The 23,339-nt window shown below is 38.3% G+C and overlaps 2 protein-coding genes across 2 annotated transcripts in view; one reads left to right on the top strand and one right to left on the bottom strand.

Moving 5' to 3' along the window:
* PFKP (phosphofructokinase, platelet) overlaps positions 1–7,371 on the top strand; it is a 92,085-nt gene extending 84,714 nt beyond the window's left edge. Inside the window, exons 21-22 of the mRNA XM_006888957.1 lie at positions 6,765–6,867; positions 7,224–7,371. Coding sequence (XP_006889019.1) covers positions 6,765–6,867; positions 7,224–7,371 — 251 coding nt within the window. The remainder of the gene's footprint in view (positions 1–6,764; positions 6,868–7,223) is intronic.
* A 5,092-nt stretch (positions 7,372–12,463) lies between these two features.
* Positions 12,464–23,339, bottom strand: part of PITRM1 (pitrilysin metallopeptidase 1) — a 40,725-nt gene continuing 29,849 nt past the window's right edge. The window contains exons 21-27 of the mRNA XM_006888958.1: positions 20,162–20,282; positions 18,960–19,031; positions 17,966–18,078; positions 15,193–15,318; positions 13,806–13,951; positions 12,638–12,740; positions 12,464–12,557 (exon numbers count right to left, since the gene is read on the bottom strand). Coding sequence (XP_006889020.1) covers positions 12,464–12,557; positions 12,638–12,740; positions 13,806–13,951; positions 15,193–15,318; positions 17,966–18,078; positions 18,960–19,031; positions 20,162–20,282 — 775 coding nt within the window. The remainder of the gene's footprint in view (positions 12,558–12,637; positions 12,741–13,805; positions 13,952–15,192; positions 15,319–17,965; positions 18,079–18,959; positions 19,032–20,161; positions 20,283–23,339) is intronic.

Consider the following 23,339-nt stretch of genomic DNA (forward strand, 5'->3'; position numbering starts at 1 on the left):
CGGCGTGTCTGGACACAGTGATTAGGACTGCAGCAGGCTCTCTTAGAAATAACTCTGTTCTACAAAATAGGGTATTTGTTCTTTTTCACTTAACATTGAACTGAATATGATAAAATGTGCTGATCTTACTTACTAGTGAGTGTTGCTATTTATGATTTTCAAGATAATAATTAAAATAGAATTAATAAGTCTTACCCACCCCCACCCAAAACCCCAGACTTGCTGCTATCACAATGATTCCAGCCAGTGAAGCCCACTTTCCACAGAGCACAGCAGGTCTAGGGCACTCCCTTGGCCTTCCTGCTCTGTGCTGCTGGGAGGGTTTCAACTGGCAAACTTTAGTTTGGTAAATGCTCACTAACCAAACTCAAGGCTGAGGAGTCAGTTCCAACTCACAGTTACCCTAACTATGGAGTCGAGTTCTCCATGGAGTTACAAGCTGTAAATCCTTACAGCCCAAGGTAGTAAATGTTTCCGGAAGTAGACTGCTCTGTTTCCTTCTGCTAAGGGGCTGGTGGGTTCTGTCAACCTGATGGTCAGTAGCCAAGTACTTAAATCACTGTGGCACCATGGCTCTTTTTTAGGTTAACTGAGGACTACAAACTATTTCCACCACCTAAATGCTTAAGTCTTCTTATCAGTAATGGCAGACATTCAAGTAATTTAGTACACTCTCTTAGAAAGTTGCTGTGCACATATTAGACTCTTATGAGTAAGATAGTAAAATGTGATTTTTTTTAAATTTGGTTTTATTAGTCACATGCATCACTTTCTTTGAACTAGCTTTAAGATGTTTAGACTGATTAAGTGAGATTAGTCAGTACTATTATTTTTTTTTATTAGTATTAATTTCAACGAACATTTACAGAGATTTTGGATATTGTTGTACTTTTCTTCCCTCTCTCCCCACCACCACCCCCAGTTCGCTCTTCTCTTTGCAAAAATAAAAGAAAAATTCTTTTATTGGTATACAGTCCCCCCACACCCTCCCACCCCCACCCCGAGTATACTCCACTCTACAACCTTCATTCTGGACTCTTACCTTCATTCTGGACTCTTATGATAATCATAATGCCCTATAATATATTGCTTTTAAACTGTTCTCTCCCTCATCCCTTTCAATGCAGTATACATAATTCATCCAGTTTTTCTCGTTCTTACCCCAACCCTGCCAATTCCTTTCGATACAATGACTCAGTATATTCTTTCTATCTTCTTTTAATACTTCCTGGATCATTTAAAATTCTGCCTAAAGCATCCTTGATTATAGCAATTCGAGGTTTGAATTTGTTCTTCAGTTCCTTGAGCTTAAGAAATGCTGAGCGAGTTCAGCCCTTTTGATTTTCTGACTCCAGCTCCTTGTACATTTCATTATAATATTTTACTTTGTCATCCCATGCTGCCTTTTGAAATCTCCTGTTCAGGTCTTTAGTATCTTGAATTTTTCCTTGTGCTTTGACTTCTCTGTGCTCCAGTGCAATATACAGAGTTTCTTCTGACATCCATTTTGGTCTTTTCTTCCTCTTCTGTCTTTGTAATGAACATTTGCTCTCTTCTTGGATGATACCCTTGAGATCCTCCCACAACTCATCTGGTCTTCGCTCATTCGGATTCAAGACCTCAAATCTGTTCCTGAGTCATTGTATTGAAAGGAATTGGCAGACACAGAAGAATTTAATGAAACAACATATGAGCAAGAGCCTATGGTGATGAAGGAAGAAGTTCAAGCTACTTTGAAGGAAATAGCAAAAAATAAGGCCCCAGGAATAGATGGCATACCAGTTGACATATTTCAGCTAACAGGTGCTGCCCTGGGCGGGCTCACCAAGCACTTGGGCAACTGACTGAAAGGGATCTATATTTGTTCCCATTACAAAGAAGGGTGACCCAACAGTGTGAAAACTAGAGAACAATATCATTGATTTCACATGCAAGCAAGATTCTACTGAAGATTATCCAAAAACGACTGGAACAGCACATGAGCCAGAAGTCCAGGCTGGGTTTAGAAGGGGTCGTGGTACTAAAGATATTGTAGCTAATGTTAGATGGATCTTGGCTAAAAGCAGGGAATACCAGAGGAATGTCTATCTGTGTTTCATTGATTATGCAAAGGTGTTTGACTGTGTAGACCATAACAAACTGTGGCTGACTCGGAGAATGAGAATCCCAGAACATTTGATCTTGCTAATGGGAAACCTATACTTGAACCAGAATGCAGTCATCAGAACACAGAGCAGGAAAACGCAGGCGCCAGGGATGTGTCCTGTCTCCATACTTTTTCAACCTGTGTGCAAAACAGATCATCCAGGAGGATGATCTATGAGGAGAAATGTGGGGTCAAGATTGGTGGAAGATCTATCAACAGTCTGTGTTATGCAGATGACACAACCCTGCTTGCTGAAACTGAGGAGGACCTGAAGCCCTTGCTGCAAAGTGTCAAGGATTACAGCCTCCAATATGAATTGAGGCTCAATGTCAAGAACACAAAGATTCTCACCACTGGACAAATTGGCAGCATCAGGATGGATGGTGAAGAGATTGAGATTATTCACAGCTTTAGTCTGCTTGGCTCCACAATCAACATTCTTGGCACCAGCAGCCAGGAAATTAAAAGACATATTGCGATGGGAAAGTCTGCTGTTAGGGACCTCTCTAAAGTACTGAAGATCAACAGTGTCTCTGGTGACAAAGGTGCGTCTGGTACAGGCCATGGTCTTTGGAATCACTTGTTGTGCATCAGAGAGTTGGACAATGACTAGGGAGGATAGAAAGAGAATTGATGCCTTTGAGCTGTGGTGCTAGAGAGGAGTACTGAATGTACCGTGGACTGCTAAGAAAACAGATTCATCCTTGAGCGGGTTAAACTGGACAGCTCCTTAGAGGCAAGGATTCTGAGGCTTCGTCTGACATACTTTGGACATGTTGTGAGGAGAGACCAGTCCTTGGAGAAGGACATCATGCTTGGGAGGGTGGGGGGACAGCGCAGGAGGGGAAGGCCCTCTACAGGCAGATTGATTCAGTGACTGGTCTAATAGGGATGAGTGTGTCAGAGACAGTGCGATTGGCACAGGACAGAACAGAGTTTAGGGCTGTTGTACATAGGGTCGCTATGAGTCGCAAGCAACCCAACTGTACATAGCAACAACAACCCCAATCCTGATGTCAGTCCAATTCTACAGCAGTGGCACTATGCAGTGTTTGTCCTTTTGAGACTGAGCACTACTATTATTGTAGAAAATCAGCACAAGATTGAGAAGTATCTAGTCTGCTTTCTTTTCTCAACACCTTCAGGGTGTTCCCGTGTGGTAATGGTTTACTTCTTCCCCACCAGAAGGTACCCCAACCTGAATTCTAGAATCATTCCTTGGTTTTCCCTTGAAGTTTTACATATCTATGATTCTATCATTTTTTTAGTTGAGCTTGTTCCTTTTCTTTATATAAATGGAGCCTGTGAGATGTATTTCCCATGACTTGCTTTTGGCATTGGTTAGGTTTCTGAGATGCAGCCATGTTGACGCATAGTGTTAGTTCATCACATAGCCCATTCCCTAGTTATGCTTACTGATTCTAACCCTTCAGTGCTTCTCAGTCCTATGTTAACACAAACATATGTTCCCTGGGGCTCATGTACCCTTGTACTTTCCATCCTCTTTGCCTGTACCCATGAATGGAATCACTGGGTTATTAGTGTAAACACAGGCTCGGGTTTACCAATTTTATGCAGACTTGGCAGAGTATGAGATTTCCTGTTCTTCTATAACTTCCTTGATACAGGCTGGCTCTGTTGTCTGTTTAACTCATTATTGTTAATTCGAACTCCAGATCACCTCTCAGATTTCAGAGGTTATATTTCTATTGGAGTTTCTCTCCAATAAAATCTTGAGCAGATGAAGTAATAGCTGAACTCTGCTGTTGTTTTACTCTTGTCCTTAATTAGAATAAAGAATACTTTGTCTATCATGATTATTTGTCTTTAAGAGATGGTCACTATTGGGTATTCATTTAGTCATGTAAAGATATTTCATAAAATAGTTTTCATCAAAAGATGATTATGTCATTTTTCTTCATTAACGTGTTAATGTGGTACACCACTTTAACTGAATATTCAAATGTAAACCAACCTTGAACTCCTGGGATAAACTGTTGGGTCATATCTTTTACTACTCATTGCTAGATTCAATGATTGTGGGCTTATATAATTAAAGCTCTTTTTGGAAATATTAGCATTTAATTTTTTTTTTTAGCATGGTGGGAGATCTTTTATAGAACTCCCCAATAAAACTGTCCACGTGGACCTTTTATTTGTGGGAGGATTTGCCCCCTGGTGAATTTCTTTAATGTTTACAGAATGAACCATCATGGTTTTGTGGGTTTTTCTCCATTCTTGAATTAGTTTTATAAGTTCCATTTTTCTGTTCATCTACATTTTCAAAACACTTGGCCTAGTTTTTTGCCATGTCTTCTAATACCCACAGCAGTTCAGTTCCCCATTTCTTGCCTTCTATTGATTTTCTGTACCAGTATCTTGACCACAATCTCTCCTTCCTCATTTTTCTGGATCACTCACATACACGTTTGAGTGTGCGTGATAAATCTTGTACATAGTGAGATATAAACGTGGAATTTGTTGTATAAAACAAGCAACTGACTTTCAGTAATTTCAAAGAAGTGACTTTTGGTTTTGATTTACTCTACTAATAGTTTTTTACATTCATTTCTGTTTCACTTTGCAATTCTTCTTCCCATTTCTCTAGGAACGCTTATTTCATGAATTTTCAGCTTTTTATACTTTATGCATTTTATGCTCAGTTTTCTGTTATTGTTGAGTACCGATGAGTTAGAACCGATCCATAGTTGCCTCTGGGACCAGAGGGTTTTTCAGTCAGTTAATTGCACAGTAGGAGATTGCCCATCATTCTCTCACAAAGCAGCTGGTAGATTTGAGCTGAGTGCCTTCCGGATTGCAGTGGTTTCTTACTACTAGGTCACTTCAGAATTGTTTTTCTTATGAAATAAGAATTCTAACTCTGCTGATACAGCAGTTTAAGCATGAGCTGAAGTTGGGGATTGGACCCCACTGGCTGGTCTGCAGGAGAGTGAAGCAATCAGCTTCTGTAGAGATCATATCCCTGGAAACCCAGTCAGTGTGTCTACCCTGTCTTACAGGATCACTGTCAATCAGAATTGACTCGGTGGCAATGATCCTACTTTGTTATGATGATGCCTGCTTAGTAATGTCCCAGTGTGTGCTGTTTTTGCCACAACCCTTATCTGTTTTCAAATTCATTATTCACTATTGCCTTCTCTGTTATACTGCACACCCTTGTCCTGAGATTCAACAGCTGCTACTGCATGCTGGGCCACCATCATCCTCTTTGTGCCCAAATCATATAGTTTACTATCTCTGTAATAGGAGCTCTGATGGTGCAGTCTGTGGGGAGCTGACCTGCTGATCTCAAGGCAGCACCTCTCTGATGGTTCAGATCTCCCAGTAGATCTGCAGGAGAGACTGTAGCCTCCTGCCATGTGATTTAGTCTCCAAACACTCGCTGGAGGGTCAGCTATGAGTCAGTTCCACTTCCACACTAGTGAATTTTCTCTTCATAGTAAACAGATCAACCCAGAAGGTTGGCAGTTTTTAAGACTTTGTATCATTTTGGGCTATTTCCAGTGGGATGGTCAGTTTTGACCCTGGGCTTGCAGCCTAGAACTGCCTCATGAGGTTTTCACAGCCGTGATCTTTGGTAGTGGGTTTCCAGGCCTATTTCTGGAGGAGGTGCCTGTGGATGGGTTCTGATGGTCAACCTGCTACTTGTCTTGTGTGCTTAACCCTTAGGACCTCAGAGACTCTGTGTCTGTTATGGGACAGAGGAAGTAGACTTTACACTTTCTCCTCAATTCCTATGCAAATTTCATTTTATCTTCCTAACATTTAAGACAGCCTTAGGATTATCATGACTGTAAATATCCTGTTTATCTAACATTAATCTTTCTAAATTTTAAACTAATTTTCCTATTCCATCATTTAGTGAAATATTTATTCACTACCAACTGTGAGAAATAGCTTTTTAGTAAGAACAACTTACTGGAATTGGTAGCAAAATTGCTGTTAAAGGGCATGCAAATTTCACCCACGAGGCGATTCCATTAAACAGTGAGTTTCCATCATGGTCCAGGCAGTTACTCACTTTGATCTCCCTTCTCTCCTAATCCTGAAGGGACCAAAGGAAGCCTAAAAGGTAACAAGCAAGGTGAAGCAAAGTGCACTGGGAAATTCTATTTTATTAATATCCTTGTTCTGGTGGTTATCAGCCAGTGACTAAAGGACTGTTTGTTGAATGTAATCTACATCAAAACCAAAGACATTATCAAGTCATTTGTGGCTCATAGCAACCCCATGTGTTAAGAGAACTGTACTTGCTGGGTGATCTTGGCTGTAATCTTTATGAAAGCACATGGTCAGGCCTTTCTTCTATGGAGCCACTAGGTGGGATCAAACTACCAACCTTTAGATTAGCAGCAACTAAGCTGAGATGGTCACAAGCTGCTTCTACCTCTCAGCCTCTTGAATCCTGACCATCAATCAGAATTACCAAGAGTACTGGCTGATGGAATCTAAACTTTTGATCTCATCAATGTAATTTTTGTTTCTGAAACAAGCAAGACTTCTTTCTTCTGTGACCTTTCTCCTTTTTTACACATCCCATTTTACATGTTCCTCAGTATGTTCTCTTACCATTCTTTTTCCCTATTTACTTTCATAGGAAAAAAGTTTGCAGATGACGACTCAGTCTGTGTGCTGGGAATAAACAAAAGAAACCTGATTTCTCAATCAGTGGTAGAGCTAAAGAAGGACACGGATTTCGAGTAAGTAAATGAGTGAAACATTCTAAGTTTTATTGTTAGAATAATGGGAGGCATGAAGGGATTATAGTCTAGTAGTATTTTAAGGAGAACTCAGTTACACATTTTAAGCAATATATTAGCTTTTTTGAAAATAAATTGAAAAATACTCAGCCTTTAGAAATGGGGCAGGACTTTGAGAAATAGAAACAGAATGGTTTCTGTTACCCTAAGGAAACTGCTTTTTTTTGGTTACCAGAGTTGATTTTGGTTACTCTGCAAATACCATGTTCTCAAACATGAGTAGGAGAGAGGCAGTCAAGAAAATTGTCTTAAAATGACGGGTATAATCATTGCTGCTGGTTTTTCTCCCTTCACAGACACAGAATTCCCAAAGAACAGTGGTGGTTGAAACTGCGGCCTGTAATGAAAATTTTGGCCAAGTACAAAGCAAGCTATGATGTTTCTGATTCTGGCAAGTTGGAGCATGTACATCGCCGTTCGCAAGAGGAACCTGAAGGGATTTAAATACCTGTATCTTCATCCTGACATTAGAACTACACTGTATGTTTTGTCATGTTTAAGAATTTAATGTTCACTGACCTTTTTTGTAACATTTAAGTTATTTCATCAGCACTTTATGCAAGTATTGTTGACATTGACATTTAGTTAAGAGTACCAGTCACCAATATCCATACAGGTACAATCATAAAAATAAAACATTGCATATACTGTACTCACTTTACTGTATGTTGTCTATTGCACTTAGTACTTTGTGTTATGCTTTAAAATGTGCATATCTAGTGGAATTAGTCATTTATCTAAAACTCAAACTAGATGCATGAAATATTCAGCATTCTGAGTTAGTCATCAAAAAAATGCTTATCAAAACCATAATGAGATACCATTTCACTCCTATTAGCATAACTAAAACAAAACAAGAACAAAAACCCAGAGAGGCAAAATCGGCAAAGATGTGGGAGATGAGAACTCTTATCCATTGCTGGTCGTGATGCAAAATGACAGAGCTATCGTGGAATTCCCGTGTGACCTTTCAGGTTCATCCTTAGGTAGAAACTCAAAACACTTACAGGTAGAGATGTGTACACCAGTGCCCACTGTAGCACTACTTAACAGTAGCCAAAAGGTGGAAACAACTTGAATGCCTGTCAGCAGATAAATGGATACACAAAATGTGGCACTTACACACTATGAAATACCACTCAGCCAACAGAAGAAACAAAATCTTGTCAAGATGCTACATATGGATGGAGCCTGAAGCTATTATGCTGAGTAAAATAAGCCAGTTACAAAACTATGCCTATGAAACCATCAGTGGTAACAGCACCTTGAATGACTGGAGAAACAGTAGGGAGCAGGGAGTATATGTTCACAAAGGAAGAAAACCACAGAAAGGAGGGCAAGAATGATTGCACAGCCTGAGAAGCGTACTCGACAGTACGGAACTGTACGTGTACAAACCTGAATCTGTGTATTTTGATGTGTATATGCTTAACAAAACAAAATAAAGAAAATTTTAGAAAACTCAAAAACTCTATGGAGCATAGTTCTACTCTGACACACATGGGGACAATCATGAGCAGAAGTCAGTGGCCAGTGATTTTCAAACTTCTATTTAAGAGTTAATACCCAATGTGGACAGAGAGTGGGGTGGAGCTCCTGGATTAAAAAGAAGCTTGGAAGGAGGAGTGGCGTCCACTTCCGTAATAGCTTACCTCCGGAAACCCTATGAACCTGGAGAAAGGATGAAAGGCACCCAAGCGTCCAGGACTCTCCTTCATAGGGTTGCTATGAGTCGCCTGCGACTCGACGACACTTAGCAACAACATGATTAAAAGTTACTGGATGAGGTTAAAGATTTTTGGTTTGTGTTCTTTTATTAATTCAGTTAAGCTATTTAATGCTAGTTTCACATTCTCCATTTAAAGTTATAAAAAAGAATTCAAGCTTTTTTTTTAAAAAAAGTGAACTTATGCCTTCAGTTAGGGACCTCTCCAAATTATTGAGGACTAATGATGTCAGTTTGAGGATGAAGGTGTGTCCGATGAGCTGGACAATGAATAAGGATGCTAGAAAAAGAAGTGATGCCTTTGAGCTGAGGAGTTAGAGAAAAGCACTGAACATCCCAGGGACGGCCAAGGAACAGATGTCTTGCAGAGAGGGTGCAGCCGCAGTGCTCTTGGGAGGCAAGAATGAGGAGGCTTCACCTCACTCACTTAGGGCATGTTGTTAGATGGTGCTATTGCTTGGAGAAAGACATGGGGAAGGGTGGAGGGTTGGTGAAGGAGAGGAAGACCCTCAACCATGTGGATTGATATGGTGACTGCTGCAGTGGGCTCTTTTGTGTGAAGAAGTATGAGGACAGTGCAGGACAGAACAGGGTTCAGATGTAACGTTCATAGGTTCGCCATGAATTCTACTCGACTTGATGACACCTAACAACAATAACAACATGCCTTTAGAATAACAAACTCTCATATACTTTTTATTTTAATTATAGATAAACTAGAGTCTTTTCAAAAGAATTTCTGATGTCCTAGTTTTCTTCTAAACCTGTTAATTCACTTACTGTGGTTCTTGGGATGTGAATTCTCCAGATGATTCTGGCGTGTTCCCAGAGATAGTTGGCTCTGATCTAGATATTGGCTGTATCAAGATTGGAGGCAAAGAGATCATATTCTAGTCTTCTGGTACAAAAATCACAGAGAAGGAAAACAAACTGGGTGACAGCCATATTACCCTGAGGGGTGTTAAAAGGAAAGCAAACTAAATCTATGATGGGTCTTAACTACCATAGTTTTTTTCCCCTCTTTATTCTCTCAGATCTCCAGGTTGAGGGCCATGATCTCCCCATAAGTGTTGGGCAATGGATCATAGGAGCCAGCTGCTCCACGAAGCAGCAATCCCTGGCATGCTTGTTGAAAGCAACCACAATGCTGTGCTGGTACAACCACCTAGGGGTAGGTGGCCACCATGCTAGGACATGCAGAGGAGGGTCGTGAGGTGGACCATGGCACACTCGGCTTGCAGCCAGTTCTGTCTGCCAGTCATTACCCTCGGATCATGTCACTGTCCACACCAATGTCCTCTACAGCTTCATGGGAGGCGCGGGATCAATGAGCAGGCCTAGTGCCATCAAAGCAAGGGCCTCGCGCCCGCTCAACAAGACACCAGCACCATGGCTTGCAGAGCTGATAATTACAAACCCTTTTTAAGAATACAAAAGGCAAAAACAGATATTGGAAGAGACTCTGAAACTTGCTCTTCCACATGGATAAACCAAAATAAAGGGAAGAAATGCTGAAGTAAGACAACTGAACAGAAGATTTCAAGGTTTTATAAGGAAATGAGCAAAGACCAGGTGTTAGGAAACCAAAAGGGAGGATAGGATCATGCTTGGCATTTCTCAGGTTGAAATAATTGGAGAACAAATTCAAATCTTGACCCACAATATGAAGGATTCTGTGGACAAAATCTTGAATGATATAGGAAGTATCAGAAGATGGAAGGAATACACAGAGTCATCTTACCGAAAAGAACTGATAGACACGGAACTATTTTAGGAAGTACCATATGGTCAAGGGAGCTCTGATGGCCTAGAGATAAGAAGCTGAGCTGGAAACCCGAAGGCACGTAGTTCAAATCCACCAACTACTAGGACAATCTCCTCCCATGCAACTAACTGTTTCTGAAAACCCACCGGAAGGTCAACTATGGGTCAATTCTGATTTGATGGTACTCAACCACCACCACCACCACCATATGATCAAGGACTAGTGGTACTGGAGGAAGGAGTTCAAGTTGCACTGAAGGCATTGACAAAAAAATAAGCCTAAGGAATGGATATCACTTGGGGTGCTTCAGGAAACTGATTTAGCCCTAGACTTGCTCACAACTCTATGCCAAGAAATTTGGAAGAGATTTGCCCAATTGACTAAAAGGATCCATATTTTTTCCCATCCCAAAAAATTAAAAGTGATCCAATAGTGTACACATTGCCAAAAAATATCAGTAATATCATATGCAAGTAAATAACTGGAACGGTACATTGACAGAGAACTGGTAGAAATGAAAATTTAATTCAGAAGAGTCCGTGGAATGAGTCTTTGTCAGATGGGTCTTTGCTAAAACCAGAGAATACCAGAAAGCTATTTACTTGTGTTTTATTAGATACAAAAAACTATGTGACTCTGTGTATCATAATAAATTGTGGATAACTGGAAAAGAGTGAGAATTCCAGAACACTAAATTGTGCTCATGCAAAATCTATATACATAGACCAAGAAGCCCTTGTGTGAACAGAACATGGAGATATGTCAGGGTAATATACATCCTTTCTCCTTACCTAGTCAATCTGTATGCTGAGCAAATAACTTAAAAAGCTAGACTCTGTGAAGAAGGAGGCATTGAGATTGGAGGAAGTCTTACCAACATCCTGTATTATGCAGATGATACAACTTTGCTTGTAGAAACTGAAGGCTTAAAGCACTTACTGAAGAAGACCAAAGACTTTAAACAGAGATGTAGATGAAGAATATTGAATATCTCATGAACTGGCAAAAGAACAAACAAATCTGTGTTGGAGGAAGTGCAACTAGAGTGCTCCTTCGAGGCAAGGATGGTGAATTTTCATCTTACAAACTTGGAGAATGTTGTCCGAATCGGCTAGTCCTTGAAAACAAGACTCCATGCTGGGAAAGTGGATGGGTCAGAGAAAGAGGAAGACCCTTAAGGAGATATCTAGGCTCAGTGACTGCAATGGGCTTCAACAAAGCAGAGAGCTTGAGCATGGTATAGGACAGAGCAAGCTTTCAATTTGTTGACATTGGGTTGTATTTCAGCTTGTTGACATTAGATTATATTTCAATTTGTTAACATTGGGTATATTTCAATATGTTGATATTGGGTTGTATTCAATGGCACCTCACCTAATAAAATACACTGAGAAAATCTAAAAAAAAAAAATAAATAAAAATAACATCCAAACAGATATGGGAAAAAAAAAGTAGGTCAGGAGGGAGTACATATAAGGAATGTATATGATTAAAAAAAAACTTTGTGAAGGAAATTATGGCAAAATGGTGGAGAGCAAATACTTTCTATATGAAAAATTCCAAGTGTATAACAGATAAGAAACAGATCCCTTATGTAATGAAAAAATTAAGCTTAATGTTTATTAATCCAAAATACACTTAGTTCTCAAAACATGGTAATAAAAAATAGGAGTCTCTTATTTCTGTCAGGCTGCCTTGTTTAACAAAGGTAAAAAATACTTTTTGAGCACAAAACATAATTTAAAAGAACAGATAAAACAGGTCAAGTTGCCTTTTATTTAAAAAGTATTTGAAATAACATGTCCTGGGGCAAATAAAGTATGTCACGAGAAAGTTTTACAATTAAAATTTGTGGTTTTTATACATCTTTGGCATTTAACACATGATTATTTCAATTAATAATTTTTTCATGGTCACTATATTTTTTCAAGTTGAAAAAATTTTGGCCTTACTTGCAGCAAAATTTTAAGAATGGTATATTTTAAAGGATCAGTAAAGATCTTTTCTGTTTAAAGATTAGAATTAAATTTAGTTAACTGGCTTGGTTATCTTATTATCCATGATGGGTCCTTAGCAATTTTTGCATTCTCTGGTCCAAGTAGAGCCAGCCCATGTGTGCACTTCCCAACGCCAAGGTATCTGTGAGGGGGGAAAAAGAAATGGATAATAAACTTGTCCTGTTTTCCACTAAGAAGGTTTGTCACATCATGTATACTCACTTATTGCTCACGTTGGTAAGTTTTTCATGACTGACATCAAAGAGCTGCTCCCTGTGTGCCTGCTTCATCGCGTCAGAGAGTCCATACAAGAAATTGTCCATGCCTACATGTTAAAATAAGGTACAAATGGAGTAGCTGGCTAGTGTGACAGCATACAGCAGCAAACTTTGTGTGGACATCTTGGCTGAAATACTGACATGGTTACATGGACACATATTCCAATAGTTATACAACTTATCAGCTCAAAGTAACTTCATCTTCTCTACCTTTACCTCATTTCAGAGTCTCACTGACACCTCTTTACTGACTCCCATTCTTAAAGGAAGGAAGAATGAGATTATGCTGAGTGAAATACCTCAGTCACAAAAGGACAAATACTGCATAATGCCACTGTTGCAGAGTGGGGCTGACATCAGAGTGAGGGGGAAACTAAGGGGATAATTAATGTATACTGCATTGAAAGAGATGAGGGAGAGAACTGTTTAGGAGGAATAGATCATTAGATATTATTGTCATAACAAGAGTCCAGAATGAAAGCTGCATAGTGCAGTGGACTGGGGGAAGGGGAAGGATTATATAACAATGAAATAGTATTTTCTTTTACTTTTCAAAGAGAAAAGTGAACTGTGGGGAGGGGTGGGCATGGAAGAAAGTATGCACCAATGAATGAATGGAAATCCAAAGTCTCTGTAAACATTAATTAAAAAAAAAAAAAAAAGAATGATTAAAAGAGTCACAGAAGGCTCATACTTGCAAAAGTGTCTTTATGAAGCAGTGTGGCCCTTCCTGGGCCATGTCAAAATGCCCTCCTTCACGCCTTACTTGCAAGTTGTGTTCCTCTAAATAAGTCAGTTAACTTCTCTGGGATTTACATCATTTGGGCACTAAAATGATATGACTGGATGCCTTTAAAATGGCAAATTCCAAAATGCTCATGCCTAGATAATGTTTATCTGGAAATCAACACCATCACGGGAAACATGTTCAAAGTCAATGTTTAGATTGTCAAATATGAAAATCGTAAAGGGAAAGGAGAGGGAGATGAGCTGCTCTTTTTGTTCTATAAGTACAAAGGAGCAAACTTTTGCCTCGGAAAAGGAACTCAGAAAAACTGTGTAAAATTCTGGCTGGGAATACAAACTGTCAGGTTTCCTTAGATTCAAAATACCTTTGTCTGAAGGAGCAACAGGAGCGTCTACGCCCGAGAACACTGAGAGTTTCGCTTCATCAATGTCTTGCTGTGTGAATTTTCCAGATTTAGCCCAGTCAACAGCTTTCCCAAAGGTCTGAAGAGTTTCTATTGAGTTTGGATCCCTAGAACATTCAAGAAGTTAAATATTCAAAATGATACTATAGGGAAAAGAAAACAATCATTTGTGGACCTATCATGCTTATTAATTCATCTGTGCTCTATTTTAATGCTTCAGGAGTCTATGGATTTAAATGAATTCTTATTAGTAGGAATTTAACTACAGAAAGCATCCCTTCTACCTAGTGTGATGGTCCATCAGCCTGATTTAGTCTCCGAATTATTTTAATATATCACTTAGTTTTATCATTTCCATAGGACAAAAACAGAGTGAAGAAAAACTGAGATTCCACTGAAATTAAGGGAAGGCTCCTGGGTTGCTGGGAATCTGAATCCATGGCACACAGCATGTAGGAGAGGTAATGAAAGGTTAAGTGAAAACTAAATTTTCACTTCCCCAATGTATACCTAGAATAATTTAGAAATGAAGTACAGTCAGGCCAATTTTTGAGATTTTTTCACTTTGTCAAAATGGGAAGAGAGTTTGCCTAGTCCCTTCATTTTAATATAGTATTGCTGTTGTATGCATTGTTGAGTTGGAACCAGCTCATAGCTGGCCCTCCAGCGGTTTTTAGAGGCAGTAAATTGCACTGGATGAGACTACCCATCTTTCTCCAGGAGAGCAACTGGTAAATTCCAACCAGTGCAACTCCCAAGTCACTAGGCTGCTAGTGTCCTCTAATACAGTATTAAGCATGCAGGGGCCATTCTGTGTTTTTATTGCCTTATCTGAAAGCCAAGTTCCCAGCAGTTTCACTAAGTATTGTTGCTATTAGTGTGGTTTTTTTTTTCTTTAAAAAAAAGGGAGACTTGCATCAGAGTGGCAACTAACATCTTAAAGTGTGAAAACACATTTTTCAAGAAGTAGGACTACTGAAAAGAATTACTCTAAATCTTGTGGCCATAAAAATGTAGCAGAAAAATTCCCACAAAGGTCTCTACAATTAAAATTTGCCCAAAAAGCTCTCAGAATGTCTTTTAGATGAGCTCTCCCTATAACGATAAATAACTATAGTTATTTTAGGTTAACCACTTCATGTTCTATACTATCACCCCTGAAACCCCGGGAAAGAAAGGAAATTGCTGGCAGTGGTTGTGCATTTAACAATCAAAGAAAAAAAAGAGTAGAAACAATTTTTCTTTTTTCTACTTCGACCCCAATATGTAAATAATGACTTTGATAATTAGAACAAATAACTAGTAGTGAAAATATGTGTGTGTTCCTTTTTCAGAGGAAAAAGCTTACCTGTAAGAGTAAAAAGTGAATATCCCACTGTGGCTGAGCTTAGCCCCTCCACCATAAGCACCACCTTTCTCTCGAATTTCTGTATGTAAGAATTTAGTAGTCATCAAACGGGCAAGGATCTTCAGACTGAAAAGTGATTCAAAAAATGCAAGCTAAAAATATGTCTGACAGGGAAAAAAGTTTTATGTATAAAAGAAATAAAAAGTGGAAAACATAATTAAGTGAAAACCCAAACAAGGCTGTCAAATAATGTATACTGTAAGATCTTACTATCTTATTTTAATGAATTACAACAACAACAACAAAATGCTAAGAAAAAGGTGAATAATCACAATTTTCAAATCATTTCTTTGGGTTCCAGGTCTTAGGAGGTTGGGATTTGGGTTGGAGGAAGAGCTGTAGAGATGGAAGATAAAAATTTTCTTCTGTATATTTAACATAAGTTGTTATAAAACACATGTAAAGCCCTATTTTTTAAATGCACTTATGGAAATAACACGCAAAACATACACAGGAAATTAACATGTGAGGGAGTTGGGCAGTTTGCAAAAACTGTACCATTTTACTTGAATAAAAATATGATATAATTAGTAAATGCACTTAAAGGTATGATAAAGTTAAAAAAAAAACAAGATTGAGGCGCTCTTTTCTTTCTAAGCCACACTTACGGTCATTAATTACATATTCACATGCCTTATACCAGAAAATGAGGGAGAAAGTGAGGAAACTAATTTTTGTAGCACTCTATATATGATCTGTTAAGGAGAAAAAGAGATAGCTTTGTATCCCTCTCATGGCAGAAGATGGAACAGAAACCTTTCTTTCCAACACTGCTGATGACTCAGCCACAAGGATGTGGGTTTGTTATGTTTGGCCTTTTTTCTGTGCTATTATACTTCTTTCTGTGCTAATAGCTTCACTGTTAAAATCCCCTCTTTTGGGAACTCTGGTTTTTGGATATCTACACTGATCTACCATTTATCCTCTGCTTTTTTCTTTTGAACCTCTAGGACTAAATATATTTTCAATTTCACCTACCCAACCTGCAGCCACTGACTTTTATACTAACTATTAATACTTTTAATTCTGTTTTCTGAATGTTCTTTTTCCAAATAATTTTCTTCTTCAGGGATATATGGTTTCATTTCTTCATGAATATTTTGTACTTATAAATACACAAGTCCACATAAGTAAACATGTTTTTGATCCTGCAACAGTAAGTTCCTTGCTCTTCACTATTTTTATTTTGCATCTTATCTTTAAAGCTCTTCTCAATTGGTGCCTGGAAATCTATTCAATATATAAAAGCAAGGCACTGAAACTCAGGTGGCAACAGCATAAACTTAAGAGCTGGTAAGTCTTAAGAGGGTAATGAGGTAGGAGCACAGCCTTTTCTCGCAGACACCAAAAGGTCTGTTCTGTCTGCCTTTGCTCTGGACTGGCTCATTTTCCTCAAAAGGAAAGAACATAGTTAAGAGAGGCAACTACAGTTCCAGGAGCCAGTCAGAGGAAGGGGCTGGTAGAATCTCACTATTCAGGCTTTCACGGAACACTCCTATTTTTAGTAGCATCTCTAACTCCAGGCACTGAGCCTCTAAGTTTTACATATATGGGATAGAAGACAGTCTTCTAACTATTCCTTACAGCAACTCCCCCACCCCCTCCAGGAACAGTTCTTTTATTATACATCAGAGAAATAGCCCTATGTGCTGGTTAAAGGTGCAACATAAAGAATACTGAATTAAGAAGAGAGAATCAGGGACTGATGGGTAGGAAAACCTCTATAGGTCCAAAGTTGCAAACATCCTTACAGCAACTTTTTAGTAATTCAATTCCAATCCTACACCACATTGTGCTTTCACACCTTAGGTCTAATTCCTGTATTTTCACAGGGCTTTATAATATAGACTTGCCTTTTTTTCCCCTCTTCCCTGTTTGTAGTTTCTTATTGGGTGAGAGGACCATTCACTTTATCTCTTCCAAAATGTTCTTCAATTCTTACATACTGCCTGTCATCTCATTTTCCTCATGCCTTTTTTTATTCCCATAGTGTCATTTTAATGGAATTACTAGAGAGTTCAAATATAAGCATGAAGTCTCAATCTGCCATGTTTAACACAAACCTACAGTCTTAGAAGAAGTCATTATTACTTCAAAGGAAGGGGAGTAAACTGGACATTTTAAAAGAGTTTGTGCTTAGGTTCACAGATGATCTATTTTGCTCATAGGATTGCTCCCACTGAAGTTGCTGCTGTCAAGTCTGTTCCAACTCACAGAGACCCTAGAGGACACCCAGGACGCCCCTACAGGATTTGAGGGTAGATCTTTTCCGAAGCAGATTGCTTTATCTTTCTCCTGAAGAGCTTCTGATGGATTTGAACTGTTAATCTTGGTTAGCTGGCTCTTTAATGTTTAATCTGATGGCCTGTTCATAGGGATACAAGTTGCTTGAAAAAAAGAGAATTAGTTATGAACTTTGGCCACTTGCTCATAAAGACCATATTTTTTAAGAGTGTTCATGATCTGAATTTCAACTTTCTTAAAACACAAGATATTTTTGAGTGGATACAGTCTAGGAATTTCAACTATCTAAATAAATGATGTCAACATCACAAAGGCATGTGAGTTCAACAGATAAAGGAAATAAAAAAGAATTCTGTTACCCAAAATATGCCATATTTCATCCTAACATGTCATTTAAGTTTTGAAAATAACATAATGAAGCATGGCCTTGTGACCTTAGAATCACTATTTCCACCTTTCTGTTCCATACCTGGCATGATCTGGGTCTGTGTAAGGAACAGTTCTAACACATTCGCCAACATAATTCACTGGGAAAGGAAGTAGAAAGTGAGTCTTCATCTGACAAGGTTTGAAAGTAGGATCCTAAGGAACAAAGGGGTCATTCAAATCAGGCTGTATTAGCATTACACAGTTGACAGATGCTCGAGTTTTTAGACAACTGGTAACTATGTCATTCCATGCAATTTTCCACATTAACTTTTAACATATCACATCCTAACATGAAACTTTATAATATAATTATTATTTCATCAGAAACATTTCATTTTTTCAATTTTTCCTCATGAATATGTTATATTGCCATACTTTATGATAAACCAAACTGCATTACCAAAATTAATATGCAGAAAGATACCACATTGCTTATGGTAAAATAATATTAATTCAACATGAGAAGTTATATGAAAATAAAAAAGCAAACGCCAAAGTAATGAGAACACGTGGAGAAGCAAATGTCTTTGTCAAACACTAAAGAGAGTTCGTCCAAGAGGACGGGCAAAAAATCCACCCCATTTTGTTCTAAAAAAGACAAGACTTCATTGAAACAGATGAGGGAGAGAACAGTTTAAAAGGGATATGTGATTGGGTATTATGGTTATGACAAGAGTCCAGAATGAAGGTTGCATAGTGGAGTGTACTCGAGGGGCAGGGGCGATTGTATACGAATGAAGGAATTTTACTCTTCAAAGAGAAGAGCGAACTGGGGGGGGACTGGTGGGCAGGGAGAAAAATGCAACAATGAATGAATGGAAATCCAAAATCTCTGTAAATGTTCACTAAAATTAGTAATAATTTAAAAAAAAAAAGACAAAACTCAGTGGTCATGATGAAAAACAGTCATTAACTAGCAACTCTAAGAGCATGGACCAAGCCCAGGAATGGCACAGAGAGGGGGGGAAATCTTAATTAAAAAACAAGGTTGTATATAAAAAAGCTAGTTTTATTTTGAAGTTATATTAACTTACTGTGATCAGTTTTCTTATTATTTGAGAGCCATTAACATGTGCACTTCCACTGGATCCATTATGGGCAGGTTTCTGAAAAGTTAGTATTTGCCAAGAGAAATGAGAAAAATTCAAAAGTCACTTAAAATTGAGAAGCTACAGAGCAAGTACATTTTATGAAAACCAGAAGTAATAGCAAGTGTTAGAGTAGATGTAAGTCTATATATCACAAAGGCAAGCACTTTAAATAATTTTTCTTCCTTTGCATTTTCTACCAATGAAATTGCTTTCAGAATAGGAGATTATGCACAATAAGTGGGTCAAGTTAGGCAAAACCAAATTTTAAGTCTGTTTTATATTCTCTTTCGCCATAACACTGGCTAATGAGACCAACTGAGAAGGCAGGCACACAAGTCCCTAAATGGGATAAGGAATATAAACATAGAATATATTCAAAAGAACTCTTCTGAAAAATCTAGACTGTCAACTTGTAAATTATAAGAATCTCCAGTGAGAAGGTAGAGCAGTGAGGTTTATGTACTAATACTCATGTTAAAGAATAAATTAAAACTCACTTTACAAGTTAATTAAATTGAGGAACTACTACTTGATAAAGTCATGAAGTAGTTATGTTGAGAACACATGCTATCGACACTGTGTATTCATTCTAAAGTCTGACATGCAGCAGTGAAACACGTTTCGTTTCTACTATTTTGGGTTATCCTTATTCTGTATTTCAAACCCAAATTAATTCTCCCTATTAAGACTGCTTGCTACAAGACACAAGTAACAAACTGAGCAAAGGTTGTAAGGCTAACTTACAGAGTTTAGTGTTGAATTCACTTCACCGGGTCAGTAGAGGAAAGTACTTAATCCTTTTATACCTAACTTTCTTCCTCTGCTTAAGGGAGACAATAGTGTTTTTACAAAACCAAATAAACCCCGAGTCATTGCTGTCAAGTGGGTAAAGCAACCCTTTGGAGGGTTTCCAAAGCTGTAAATCTTTATGGAAAGAGACTGCTCATCTTTCTCTCCAAGAGTGACCTGCTGGGTTAGAACTGCCCACCATTTAGTTGGCAGCCCGACAAGTTATGCTATGAGGGCTCCTTACTTTACATATATAATTGTTTAAAAAATTGAATACAAGCAAAAACAAAATCAGAACTATATAGTGTACATGCTAAGGGCTCCATTACCACCAATGATATTTTTAATGCTGTTACCTCAATCACATGTGAACGAACAGGTTTCCTTTCTTTTTTACTTCGACCGATGTTTTTAATGAAATTTTCTACTACTTTTTCTGTCTGACGCATCTGTTGAGGAGTAGCATTCACTGAGCATCTGGTTGAAAAGTTACATATTTACATGAAACGATTATTACATGGAATACAAATTTTCTTCTTAACAAAAAACTAATAATGTCTTATATAAAACAATGCTCAAAAAAGAAAAATATATTAAAGAATAAAAGATAAAAAATTAAGGAATAAAAGACAAAAGAATATATTTATCTTATATCTCTAGAGTATTCAGGTACCAAAAATTTTTCATTTATCAGAGCATTTCTACTAATAAATAACAGTGTAGACACAAAGAGGCTTTTTTTCTCTTTTGAATAAACCTATTCCATCCACTATTTATCAAGAAAAGCCTTTAGACTTGAATTATCAGAACATTAAAAACTGAAGAGAAATCATCCAATTGAAAATGTTAAGTGTTTATGAAAAGAGTAAATTCTCTTGTAAATAACCAAAAATTGACGAGGCTCTCAAAATCATATTTGTACAACTTTTCTAAATTCTACAGTCACAAATATTGGCAAATAAAAGTTATGTGTAATATATAGTACATTGACAGAGTGTAATTTTTTCTTTTCTTTCAGATCCTAAATTTACTTTAGTTAAATTAATAGACATACCATTAAATACTTGTTATAATCTAGTCATTTTAGTAACTTAATATATATTATGCTTTTTCATCCTTACAATAATGTGCAAAGTAAGGTTTTAAGGAGAGGGAAATAGGAGATCCAAATGAGTAAATTGTCCAAGACAGCCACAGACATATAGGGATTGGGATTATCACTCAGGTCTGTCTGACATAAAGCCCATGGACTCATTAGTTTTTCGGCAAAATCTGCCATGTAGAATACAGCTGTGATTTCTACGAATTAACTGGAGTAAGATAGAGAAAGTATGGCTCTTTATATAGAACTGTAAGTGACTTAAGGGAGCTCTGGTGGCCTAGTTGGTAAGGTGGTGTGCTACTATCTTAAATCGACCAGCTACTCTGAGAGAGAAAAATGAACAATCTCCTCCCATGTAATTTAACAGCTTCAGACAACCCTATGGAGGGTCAACTATGAATCAGTTCCTATTAAATGGCACATAAGAATAATGTTATTTAAGAAAGCATTTTCTTGTTGAGTATTCATTTTATTGTTGTTAAGCAGGCACTGATTCAGAGCTGGCCTCTAATGGGGTTTCCCAGACTATATACCTCACAAGAAGAGGCTTCCTATCTTTCTCCTACAGAGCAGCTGGTGGATTCAAGGCACCAGAAAGGCCGGGCCTTTCGATTAGCAGCTCAACTCCCTCTGGACTATGCCATTAGAGCTCCTTCATTAAATATTAGCTGCTACTAAATTATTATCACTGGTGGTAGGATGCTGAAAATAAAATGGTAGTAATTAAGAAAAAAAATTCATTTATCTAAAAAAAATCTACTGGCCTAAAGTCCATTGTAGGATCGAGCTGCTAAGTGTTTTCTTCAAATTACTGTTATTAGTCTTACAAGAATTTTTTTAATTGTATTTTATTATTTTGTGTGTGTGTGTATACCATCAAATCAGATCTGACTGGTACAGGAGGAGACTGCCCCTCCTTCCCCAGCAGAGAATCTGGTGGATTTGAACTGTGTGTCTCTGGCATTGCAGTGCAGCTTCTTGCCACTAGACCACCAGAGCTCCCTATTCTTACAAGAAATTTTACAGTATTACTTTCACCTTGAGCAAATTATTCTTTACAGGAGCCATTTACTCCTCTCTCTATTGCAGTGAATTACTGATATGGGCATTCTAAACCACAGTCTTTGTAACTCTCAACACATGGCTGGGGGACTATGAAAATGTGAGGTGCCTGTGGTCTACTGGCTCAGGAGAGGGCAAGGGTCAGTGTGTCTATGAGACATAGCTGACTCGCTCGTACACAACAGCAACTATTTCCCTAATAAATGTCATAAGCATGAGTCTGTGAGTTCTGGTCACTACAATAAGTTAGCTAGCCTATTTGGGTGCAAATACAGACGCATCCAGTTCAAATCTGCCAGCTGCTCACTGAGAGAAAGCTAAGAAATCTCCTGCACAACGTACAACCTCTGAAAACCTACCGGAGAGTCAGCTGTTAAGTCAGTTCAAACTTGGTAGCACACAATAACAATCAAAAAGTAATGAGAACTACTGAAGGGGTACTTGGTATTTGAACTGTTAGAAGAAGATTTAGAACATGGCTTGGGGTGTGGGGAGAGCATTTCTAACCTCGTAAGGATAGGCTTTGGGGTGCTGGTATCACTGTTAATAGGGGCTTTTTTCTCTTGTGAGGTTAGTGGAGACTAGAGACACCCACACCAAAGAAAATTTTGTTTCTGATTTTAAAAGCAAATTTAACTTTATTATTTGTAACTAGACTATTTTAGCATGTTAGGATTAAATTAGCTTGCTTTCTCCTTCACTTGCTACAATTTTTATTAAATGTAAAATACTACGTTTTCCCCCACCAAGAGCAATGGTGTCACTCTGGAGACTAAGGTGCATCTGATACAGGCCACGGTCTTTGCAATCACTTGTTGTGCATCAGAGAATTGGCCAATCACTAGGGAGGATAGAAGGAGAATTGATGCCTTTGAGCTGTGGTGCTGGAGAAGAGTATTGAGGGTACCATGGACTACTAAGAAAACAGATTCATCTTGGAGAGGGTTAAACGGGGCAGCTCCTTGGAGGCAAGGATTCTGAGGCTTTGTCTGACATACTTTGGACATGTTGTAAGGAGGGAGAGGGCCTTGGAGAGGGACATCATGTTTAGGAGGGTGGAGGGACAGAGCAGGAGGGAAGACCCTCTATGAGGTGGATTGATTCAGTGACTGGGGTAATCAGGATGAGTGTGTCAGAGGCAGTGCGGCTGGCACAGGACAGAGCAGGTTTTAGGGCTGTTGTAGTCGCAAGTGACTCGATGACACATAACAACATCCCTCGCTACAGAAAATAATTTCATAATTAAAGGTTATTCAAAGTCTAGAATCAATTCTGTAACCAATATCCATTAACAAGTTTTCCTTCTATCTTGTAGATAAGTTCATAGAATAAACACTTCAAGGGGAAAAAACTACAGCAACTGATGTGGA

The sequence above is a fragment of the Elephantulus edwardii genome, unplaced genomic scaffold, assembly GCF_000299155.1.
Source record: "Elephantulus edwardii isolate Elephantulus edwardi_28Jun2011 unplaced genomic scaffold, EleEdw1.0 scaffold00073, whole genome shotgun sequence".
Lineage (NCBI taxonomy): Eukaryota > Metazoa > Chordata > Mammalia > Macroscelidea > Macroscelididae > Elephantulus > Elephantulus edwardii.